An 11,497-nucleotide genomic window follows, 5' to 3' on the forward strand; every position below is an offset into this window, starting at 1 on the left:
ATGCCATCTTCCGTCATTTGACAGTCGCCAGCAGTGGTTCTTGGGGCCCAACAATGTTGCTGACCAGGTTCCGCACATAGTCATTGGTCTTGTGCTCCAAGATCCTGGTGAACACTGGATCACAAGTCCGATGCCAAACCAACTCTGCCACTGCGCCCCTTTGTATGTAAAATGTTTGTCAGAGGCATGACTGATTTAGCTCGACAAATTGATGCTATACTAGATGGTTGATATTGTGACAAAGTATGATGCTGGACAATCGGACTTCAATGCTTCCTCACATCACAGTGTTGTACAAAGAAATTCTTTCAATGACAATCATGCTGGTCAGCTGGAAAGTAGGGGCTGAAAACAATGCCCACAAACTGGACTTGTTTTCTACTTTTATCAGCAATACTACACGTCAAAATGTTACAATGTCAGCACAACTGGCTAATCTCTCTCTCCAATTACCAAGAAACCGTTTAGGGACAATGCCCAATGATATGCTTAAATATATATCTATGTATGAAGATAGACACAGATGCTCAGGCCAATATGCAGCATGAGAGCCAAAAGCACAAAGGGATTTTGATTTCCACTTTACAAAAAAAAACAAAAAAAAAACCAGTTTTCACACCTCTCAATCTGAAACAAGCAAGCACCATGAAAACATTTCTCACAAGGCATTATTGCCATAATCAGCGAAAATGAAAGTGTTTGTCCACAAATGTACGTTGAATGCAAAGTTTGCAAAATCCCAAATTTCTAATTTAAAAACAAATGCAGCTTTGAACACTGACATCTCCTTTACACTTAGCAAACTAAAAGATCACGAATGCTATAAATTGGAGCAAAAAGCAAAAAAAGAAAAAAAAAAGTTTTTATAATCATGGTGGTAAGAAATAAACCTTGGATTCTTTGCAAACATTGCATGCTTTTTTGTTCTTGTTTTTTTACAATCAAGACAGAAAGCAATAAAAAACCTAACATCTTTCATGCTGGAAATACAACCTAAAGACACACATTTTCAACACACACAAAAAACACCAGAAATACAGTGTCAGGGTTATCTAGGATTTTCCTCTGTTAAAAAAAAAAATCTCATTAATACGAGAAATCCAAGCTCTCAAACGCTCTGGAAAACATTATTTATTTGTGACAAATAAGACTGATGCACACAATTATGTATGAGAGAAATCCAGGTTCTAAAACTATCTGGAGAATACCATTTAGTTGTGACAAGACTCACACACACACACACACACACACACACACACACACACACATATATATATATAATATCATGTTATATCATGTTATTACTAACTGCCTCCTGGTGCAATCAACAAACCAAATTTGATCAGAAACAGAAGTGAATCAGTAGTGAAATGAACAGCCGTAAAATCATCCATACAAACAAAATTCTCCTGAACAATTTTTGACACTTTCCTCACCAGTCCTCAGACCCATCTTGAAGCTCACAGCATACACCAACATGAAAAGAAGAGCATTCTTGATATCTAAGCAGGGTGTAAGTGTTCTGGAGCCAGTTGTATTGCTTTTGGGTATCATTCAACAGCCTTCCCTACATGGCACACCTGACTACACATACTAGGGTGGACTAGCTGGTCAGTTGATCGATGCAGACTGCACTGCTTTAGACAAATGAAAGGCTGAACAACGCCAGACTTTTGTTCTTATGAACTAAGGGACAGACCCAGTTTTCGTAAAAATTGCAGTGGCCTCGAAGATGAAACAAACTATTTGTTGAAAGTGGCAGACAACAAATGTCTTATTATGAAAACCTCACTTGACCAAGTATGAAACTGCCACGCTAATCCAAGAACATATATCTTGCCACCATGACCAAGCGTTTTCCAAATTTAGGACAACAGACTGGAGCAAGAAGAAGCTTTCTATAATCACATCTGGAAATCCGCTTATCTTAACCGACCATTCAGCAGCCATACACTGTTTACCAGGTAGGGACAGCTCAACAGCTTCCTTTCCTTCATCCTCCTCGATGCTCTCAAAACTGAACGGGCTCCAAGACTGCGGGATGACAAGCAGTGAGAAAAGCGTCACCAAATCCCCAGTTCTTTACATATTTTTTCTTCTTCCTTAATTAAAAAAAAAAAATTCTTTTCATTGGTCACAGGCAGCCAGGACAGATGACACACGACAGTCAAAAGAACAAGGAAACAAATTTTCCACACTACATGGTAGGAAGCATCCAACATGACTTGATGATGACATCACAAGTAACCACAGCACCACCCCCGTCGGGCAGGTAACTCCCCCTCCCCCTTCTCCATCTGGGTGTCAGCACTGTCCTGGCGCTGAACTGCAGGCTGGCTCAGGTCTATCGGGGCGCTGCGGCTGGAGTTGTTCATGTCCAGGTGGCCCGAAAGGTCACCACTCGCTTTGTCCTCCTGCACCAAGATCTCCTCACACAGCTCCATGAAGGGCTGGAATGTATACACAGACAGTGCTCCATTGGTAGTGTGTGTGTGTGTGTGTGTGTGTGTGTGTGTGTGTGTGTGTGTGTGTGAGTGTGAGTGTGTGTGTGCGTGAAGTCAAGTCAAAATGATCTTTATTGAGGGTAAAAGAATAAGCTTGTACAGCTTTTTTCCATCCTGCCCTCAGACGAAAAAAAAAAAGAAAAAGAAAAAAGAAAAGACAAGAAAACAAGAGAAGAAAGGGAGGGAGGTAAAAGAGTATAACATGAAAAATCAAGCACGATAGCACACAAGTTCTATGAGGAAAAACAGCATTCAGACAAATAGCAAATGAACATATATATATATACATGATGTCAACACAATTATAACATACGAAAACAGCATCCTCACATCACATCATTAACAAAAATATTTGGGAAGAGAGACAGTGGGGGTGAGAACAAGAGCGAGACTGAAGACAGACAGACAGACAGACAGACAGATAGAACTGATAAAAGTACAAGTTCAGAAAGGGAGGAAAAGAAGGTTGGAGTCAGGAGACAGAGAGAAAGTAACAGACAGACGGATACACAACAGACAGACTGGAATAGTTTCAGTTTCAGTTTCAGTAGCTCAAGGAGGCGTCACTGCGTTCGGACAAAACCATATACACTACACCACATCTGCCAAGCCAAGCAGATGCCTGACCAGCAGCGTAACCCAATGCGCTTAGTCAGGCCTTGGAAAAAAAAAAAAAAAAAAAAAAAAAAAACCGGTGGAATAAATAATACATAAGCTTGCATAAATAAATAAATAAATAATAATTATAATATAGAAAAAGGTAGTAGTAATAATATTAGTAATACTAATAAAATGATAATAATAAAACATAAATAAATAAATAAATAAGACAACAATGGTGATAAATAAGCGAATAAATGTAAAACATGAAGACACACATTCACACATACACCCACACATGCATAACAGAAATGCACCAAACATGCAGTTTCACAGATATGAAAGCACAGTCAAATACATATAAACGTACATGAGCTCCAACACACACACACACACACACACACACACACACACAATACCTTGCACCTCCTGGAATAGCAGAGGTTAATGACAAAAAATAAAAGGGATCATATTTTTTTCCATCAAATGTTTCTTAACTCTCTCCGGACGAAGGAATGCTCACGCATTCCTACACAAAACGTATTCGGATTCGGACGAAGGAATGGAATAGCATTCTCCGAAAGTAAAATTCCATCATGCGCTGTACACGTGATTCTGTGATTAGCCAAGCAGAGTGTGCTATTCTGGGTCACTCCACAATCGAACAGTATGATTGGTCAGCCTGGGATGTGTGGCCCGTCTTGCACACACGCTGACAAAGTCACTGACCGGTCGTCTGCTCGCGTGCCAGCCTGTTAGCAAAGTGGGCTCTTCTCAGAATGTTGTGAAGCGAACAAGGCAGTGACGGCAACGTTTTAGGGTTGCCGAAGTACTTGAAATGCTACAAACTGAAGGGTCGGACATTGAAGAGGTGGATGATGACGAAGAAGAAAGCGAATTGAATGCAGAAAGCGAGCATGGGTATGGTGATTCGGGGTGAAAAATTGGCAGTATTTTCTACATATGGCAAAACTGTAAAAATAAGATGAGAAATTTGATTTTTTTTTTTTTATATATGTAATAGCTCAACACGTAATAAACCAGTTCTGAAAGTTTCATTTTCTTACACAGTATTTTGTATTTTTTGTAATTTTTTTCCAAACCCTTACAAATGGGCCGTCTGTGGGGAAAAGCAAGGGAGAAAACTTGTCGTCCCGAGTGAGTTATAAAGGAAGGTAAGCTGTTCCATATCGTTCCACCAAAATACGTTAAACTAGATTTATGTAAATTGTTTCGGGGTCATGGAAAAGACAGTTTGTGAGCATGTCTATTTTCATTCATAATAAAATTCTGGATTATTTTCTTTGGGGCTATTCCATTCACGACACTGTGCATAAATATACATTTGTTAAACGAGAGTCAACGTCTTAGCAGGAGGATGTCTAGATTTCTGTAGTCAGTATCTGTCACAGTACTGGATTTTAATTTGATAAGTTTTACAGCTCTCTTGTGCAAACGACTGGTGTGTTTGAGGTTAGCGCCTCTGGCATTTTCCCATAAAGTGGATGCATAGTTCATTAGAAAAACTGGTTTCCTTGATTGAAGTTTGAGAAAATTCTTAGCCTTGGTAAGTTGGTATATTCTTTTGGAAATTTGCTTTCCTAGGTCTGTTACATGATTCGACCATGACAGGTCACTGACCATTATGATCCCTAATACTTTGTGAGATTCAACCTCAATTTTTTGCCCTCTGTGTGCGTGTGTATGTGTGTGTGTGTGTGTGCGCGCGCGTGCCCGCGTGCGTGCGTGCGTGTGTGTGTATGTCAGTGAGTGAGTGTGTGTGTGTGTATGTGTGTGTGTATGTGTGTGTGTGTGTGTGTGTGTGAGTGTCTCTGTATGTGAGTGAGTGAGTGAGTGTGTATGTGTGTGTGTGTGTGTGTGTGTGTGTGTGTGTGTGTGTGTCTGTGTAAGCGTGTGTCATGTGTGTGCTTGAGTGCATGCGTGTGTGTATGGGTGTGTGTGGGTGTCTGTATATGTATGTATGTATGTATGTGTACATAATGTGTATGTTTCAAAGAAAGTTTTTATGTATGCATAAATATATTGTCTACATTATCGTGTATATATACATATAGTTTGCTAGATACCTTTTTGGTGTGTAACATTGATGAAATGTGTGATGCAGAATATCATATGTTCTGAAAAACACATAAAGGAGTTTTCTATATGGAGTGCTATATAAGTATCCATTATCATGATTATGATTATTATCATTATCACTATTATTGTTAACAATGTCATTATCATAAAGTCACTTGTTCCAAACTCTTTAAAAAAAATTGAATTAAAGAAAAAAAAAATATATATATATATATATTTATATCAATACTTTTCTTTCTAAGGGAAAAAGTTAGGACCTGATTCACAAAAGCTTGAAAGGGTGTGTTGAAAACTTGAAAAACAGAGAGAAAGACACACATGCTAACACACATGTACATGTACACCCCCCCCACACACACACACACCCCCCACCCCCCCCCACACACACACACACAAAACATTTACCTTGTCAAGACTTCCTGGGTCCTTGGCACTTGTTTCATAGTACCTCAAGTTATTCTCTTCAGCAAACTGCAAACACACACACACACACACACACACACACACACACACACACATACACACACCACACACACAAACACACACACACACACACACACACACACACACACACACACACACACACCACACACACACATACACACACACACACACACACACACACACACACACACACACATACACACACCACACACACAAACACACACACACAGAATTAACTTTTTCCATTCAATTCCTAAACAGACAAGAAAACATTCTTATGTCTGTGATAATTAACTGGCATTCAGAACATGCACATATTTTGTCATACCATACTAAAACTACAACGGTCAGCTGCTACTTGCATTTGCAAACATAAACAAACAAAACAAAAAGAACAACTTGAGACATCCACTGTGATTCTCTTTCAAAACTCTTTGAAAAGCTCTCTTCAAAGCAAAGAGAAAGAGAGTACGTATCAAATTATGTTGAAGATAACAGTCTAAAAACTTAAATAAAACACAGGAATAGCTTATTCTGTTTCAATTTGTTGTCTTCTTCTTTCATCTTACAGACCTTTTGTGCGACTGCAATGGAGACCTGTCGCTGAGCTTCTCGATCACACTGATTCCCCAGCATTATAACTTTTGTTTCTGGTTGGGAAAACTGCACATACATATAATACGGCCATCATAATTATTTGAACACACACACACGCACACACACACACACACACACACGCACACACACACGCGCGCGCTCACTCACTCACACTCGAGCACGCGCGCGCACACACACACACACACACACACACACATCACTCACACTTGTGCGAGCACACACACATACAAGCGCACACACGCACACACACACGCACACACACACACACACACACACTCACACACATACACAGAATACATGTACCGGTACACACACATGTATAGTTGTGTATATATACACACAAATACACCATGCACACACACACACACACACACACACACACAGGGAAAGACATACAGACAGACATATACACACTCATACATATCATATGTGTGTGTACACACACAAACAATGTACATGCACGCACAGACACACACACACACACACACACACACACACACACACACACACACACACACACATTGTTAACACATTCAATGTGTCAGCACACATACATTGTATACAACACCATGTATCCACCATTCCCACACAAAGACAAAAAGCTCAGAATGTGTGTACATACCTCCTTTACATAAAGCAGCCACTTGGCAAGGGACTCAAAAGAACTGCGACTGCAGATATCAAATACCAACACCACTCCCTGAGGGGAAAAAATGTCATTATCATATCATTTACTAAAGAAAGCTGAAATAAAATTGAAACTCCTAGGCATCAAAAGCATAATGGAGCAGATATGGTATTCTACTCAATTCTTGCATACAAGTAACACTTTTGTTGCGCTGACAGTTTTCATATCGAAAATTCCATTTTCAGTCAGAAGACTCTCACCTCTTCTCTCCCTTATTCAGGTATCTCTTTCTCTCATCCATGCATATAAACAAATACAGACACACAAAGACTCTCTCTCTCTCTCTCTCTCTCTCTCTCAATTTTACCTTTTTCTCTTACTCACCGGTTTTCTCTCACGCATGTGAATGCCCACAGCCACACGCACACACATGCACGCACACTCTCAGTCTCACTCTTACGGATGCTTGAGCATTTTGTTTTCCAACATAGCTGTCGAAAATCACTTCAGTGAACAGATGTTGAATCAATGATTAACCACAACATAAAGAACTATGACACAGGGGGAATCATTATTATACCTGTCACTCCTTCCTGGTTAATCTGGAATTTTTATATAGCATACACATGATACAGCAGTCGGCTAAACTTGTTACAACAAATTATTTTTAAAGTTGACTGTCATGCTCGCTAACTAGCAGTGTGATATTCACTAAAAGAGATGAACTGGCTTAATCTCATCTTTAAATTATCTCAACTCAAGAAATTACAAGTGCAGTGCGAGAATTGTGCCCAAGCATTCACACATACCATGGCTCTTCTATAGAACTGTTTCGTGATGGCTTCAAATCTCTCCTGACCAGCTGTGTCCCTGGATGCACATTATACAAAACTTTCAATTTTTCATGATAATATACCACTTGAGTTTACATTTATTCTAATAAAGAGTGGTGATTCAGAGAGAGGGAGGCTGAGCAACATAGCAGTGTTTTTTTTTCCTTCCCACACCCCTTCCCCTCGTGCAGAAAGCAGACTGTATTGTGCATACACATGCATGTTGTTGTTTTTTTCATTTTATATGTTGTTGTTGTTGTTGTTGTTGTTGTTGTTGTTGTTGTTGTTGTTGTTGTTGTGTGTGTGTGTGTGTGTGTGTTTATGTATGTATCTGTGTCTGTGTGTCTGTGTCTGTGTGTATGTGTGTGTGTGTCTGTGTCTGTGTGTCTGTGTCTGTGTGCATGTGTGTGTGTGTGTGTGTGTATGTGGCATTGTCAGTGTGCATGCGAGTGTATTTGTTTGTGTGTGTGCACATGCATGTCCACAATCAATCAATGCAGAATTACTACAATCCGTAGCCAAATACCTCAGCTGTGCAGTGTGTTCAAGATGCACCAGCATGGTGACAATGTGAATGGGGTGAATACATATTCTGGAGTGGGTTTTTCTTTCAAAGCTGACTTAAGCTTCTAGTACACAGTTGATGAAAATGAAAAGAAAAAGTACAAGGCAAGGTCTTCAAGACTCACTTGTGATACACACTTAAAGAAATAATCATATTAATACTACTACTACTACTATTAATGATAATAATAATGATAATAAAAACTTATAAAAATCAGTTTGCTGAAATGTATTCTCTGTTCAATACGAACCAATGATGTTCAGGTCATGAATGCTTAGTTTAATGCACTGGTTCAGCGATGATATTCAAAAATCATTATTTGAGCTTCTTTTAGCGGAATAAATCGACAACAGTGATCAAAGTGATAACACCATTCAAATCATGTGATTTTGGTATATCTCTGGCATTTAAGAATTTCTTTCAGGTCCAAGGTAAAGGAGATGTTCCCATCGCCTCAAACACACTGCAATATGTGTTCGTTTTTATAGATCTGCAGAGAATCGTGTTCGACAAGCTTGTTTTACATTCACTGAGAAACTATGAGTATGACACCGTCCATTCAATTTCTCTTTTCTGTTCATTCTAGTTAATTCAGTATCCACTTTAAAACATTCTTATGCAGTAAACACATCGATGATTATTTAAGAAATTCTTTTAATTTGGCCATAAAGGAGACATTGCCATCGCGTCAGGCTTTGCAACATGTTTTGTCAAGATCAGCACAGACCACTGCAGACAAGGCTGACCTTAACTCAGAGAAACGGTCGAATCAATTTTTTTTTTATGTTCATTCTAATTAATTCAATACCACTTTTAAATATTCATATGCAGTAAACACATCAACAATGCAGTTAATGTCACTGTATGTGTTCTGTCCAGAATTTGTATTTCTTTGCTTTTAATTGCAAACAAGAAAAACAAGGTCATGGCATCTTCTTACCAGACAATCGGGCAGCTGCAAAGAGGAAACAATGTTTTCAGAATCCGGAACCAGCATCAACAAAATAAACCGTTGATGATTTGGAAATATGGCTAAATTTGGGAGACGTACAACCTATTATTGGTATGACTGTGAAGATTTTTTTCAAACTATGTTTAAGCCAAATTTGGTATTGGCAGACAAAGTATTTCCTGAGAAAATGGCAATGTCAAAGTTTACCATGGACACACACACACACACACACACACACACACACACGAACACCAGGTTATAACATAAACTCACTTTGTTTACACAAGTGAGTCAAAAACAAAACACACACCCACTCACACACAACACACACGCTCTCACACATACACACACACATGCTCACACACACACACACACACACACACACACACACACACACACACACACACACACACTGCACTATGTTCACAAATCCTATTCATCTAACTTTCAAAATGAAATATATTTATGTTGAAGATTATCATAATATTTAAACCATGGTGTAAAATATCAAAACCTTTTATGAGGACTACTGTGCAGCAAATCTTATTTCTTTGGTTTTTCATGCTTCATATTCTTATCTCCCTCAAAGATATATAATGTAATAATCTCATATAAAATGGATGTACAGATCTAAAGAATGGGTCCAAAGTCTTACCATATTTGCATTTTGACTGTCTTTCCTCTTATATCAGCAATTTTCAGTTTGAAGTCCACTCCTGCCAACAGAATGAATTAAGACACTGTGATGGCATGATCAACTTGAGGAAGGGCAACACTATCTAAGTTAAACTAGTACTCTTGTATTCAAACACACATTCTCCACTTCAATGTAAAATAGCATACAGTTGTGGACAAATGTCAGGGGTTCCTCAACTTCCTGGGTGTGAACAGGACATTCAATTCTTTTATAAATTATGATAGGATATATTTGCTCTGTTCATAAACCGGTCACATATTGATACTTGTATACATTTCATGTTGAAGATATCACACATACTATCAATAGGATTTCTCTGAAAGCTGACAAAATCTTCAATGTTGCTGACGATGTAATTGCATCCAGAATCTTTGAAGCATGTACTAATTCTGTGTGTTTATTTGTGAATGCTTTTGTGTGTGTGTGTGTGTGTGTGTGTGTGTGTGTGTGTGTGTGTGTGTGCCTGTCTGTCTGTGTGTCTGTGTGTGTGTATGCGCACGTGTGCTTTTGTGTGTGTGTGTGTGTGTGTTTGTGTGGAGGGTGTTCTAGTATTACTATGATACCAGAGCTACTAGTTATTATACTAAATATTACATATCCAACACATACACATAATAAGCAAGTGCTCATAAATTATTATGTCTAATCACAACCACCACCACCATCATAAATGACAGACAGAACCTAAAAACAAAACTATAAATCATAATAATTTACCAATAGTGGTGACATGGATAGGGTTGAACTGATTCTCCGCATACTGACAGATGATGCACGTTTTGCCCACACCTGTGTCTCCCACCAACATCAGCCGCATCAAGACATCATAGCGAGTGGCCATGATGATCACGCAAGCAAAAAGACACTTCAAAGCTCCTAGTGATGAGATGTGTAGATCTTACTTGTCACAGAACTTCCAACAGAATCTTGATCTCACTCCATTTCAAGTTCAATCTTTTAAGTAACCAGTTTCTGTTCAACAAACTTTATCAATGTCAATTTGACTTTAGATATTGTGAGTTGTATAAAGAGATTTAGGAATTGACAATTTTGCTCCACTGCTATAACAACTTTTAGAAGTACGCCACGATAGCTATGACTCAACTTTTATGATGAAATTATTTGAGAAATACTTGCTGTATATTTACGGTGTATGAATTATATTTCATTCAGAAGAAGAGTGATTGGTCACGATACATCAGTTTTACCAGGAATTCTTTTATTACTATATCGAATGGAATATCTCCAAAATGTGTCATCTGCTTTGAGTTCTGATCCACTTGTTATAGTCTTCTGACGAAAATGAAACAAAAGACTTCAAAAACAAACCAATGTGTCCTGACTCTCGTTTCCATGTTTTGTGTTCAAGCCGGAATCGATAAATGGTTTTATCTGTAAATGGTTATATTTGATTGATCTTAATCTTGCTAGCTTCACAAAGCGACCGCTATTTTTGCGAGAGATTTATCAGAATGAAAGTATATGTGCATGAAAATGATGATAACATAACTTCTATATATACATTAAACTAATCAAAGTTTGTATGTATTGAGTGG

The 11,497-nt window shown here is 38.5% G+C and overlaps 1 protein-coding gene across 1 annotated transcript; it reads right to left on the reverse strand.

Annotated features, from left to right (window-relative positions):
- Positions 1–766: 766 nt before the first annotated feature.
- Positions 767–11,264, reverse strand: LOC143296324 (ras-related protein Rab-13-like). The gene is made up of 7 exons (XM_076608193.1): positions 10,659–11,264; positions 9,900–9,960; positions 7,704–7,764; positions 6,889–6,966; positions 6,222–6,311; positions 5,610–5,675; positions 767–2,450 (listed from the first exon to the last, which is right to left on the reverse strand). The coding sequence occupies exons 1-7, from the start codon at positions 10,780–10,782 to the stop codon at positions 2,238–2,240; spliced, it is 693 nt and encodes a 230-aa protein (XP_076464308.1). The 5' UTR covers positions 10,783–11,264; the 3' UTR covers positions 767–2,237.
- Positions 11,265–11,497: the final 233 nt, after the last annotated feature.

Source organism: Babylonia areolata, chromosome 21, assembly GCF_041734735.1.
Source record: "Babylonia areolata isolate BAREFJ2019XMU chromosome 21, ASM4173473v1, whole genome shotgun sequence".
NCBI classification, from domain to species: domain Eukaryota; kingdom Metazoa; phylum Mollusca; class Gastropoda; order Neogastropoda; family Buccinidae; genus Babylonia; species Babylonia areolata.

Coding starts and splice junctions, on each gene's coding strand:
- LOC143296324 (XM_076608193.1), bottom strand. CDS start 10,782: ATGGCCACTCGCTATGATGTCTTGATGCGGCTGATGTTGGTGGGAGAC. Junction 7,765..9,899: donor ACAGTCAAAATGCAAATATG/GTAAGACTTTGG, acceptor ATGTGCATCCAG/GGACACAGCTGGTCAGGAGA. Junction 2,451..5,609: donor ACCCAGGAAGTCTTGACAAG/GTAAATGTTTTG, acceptor TATACATTCCAG/CCCTTCATGGAGCTGTGTGA.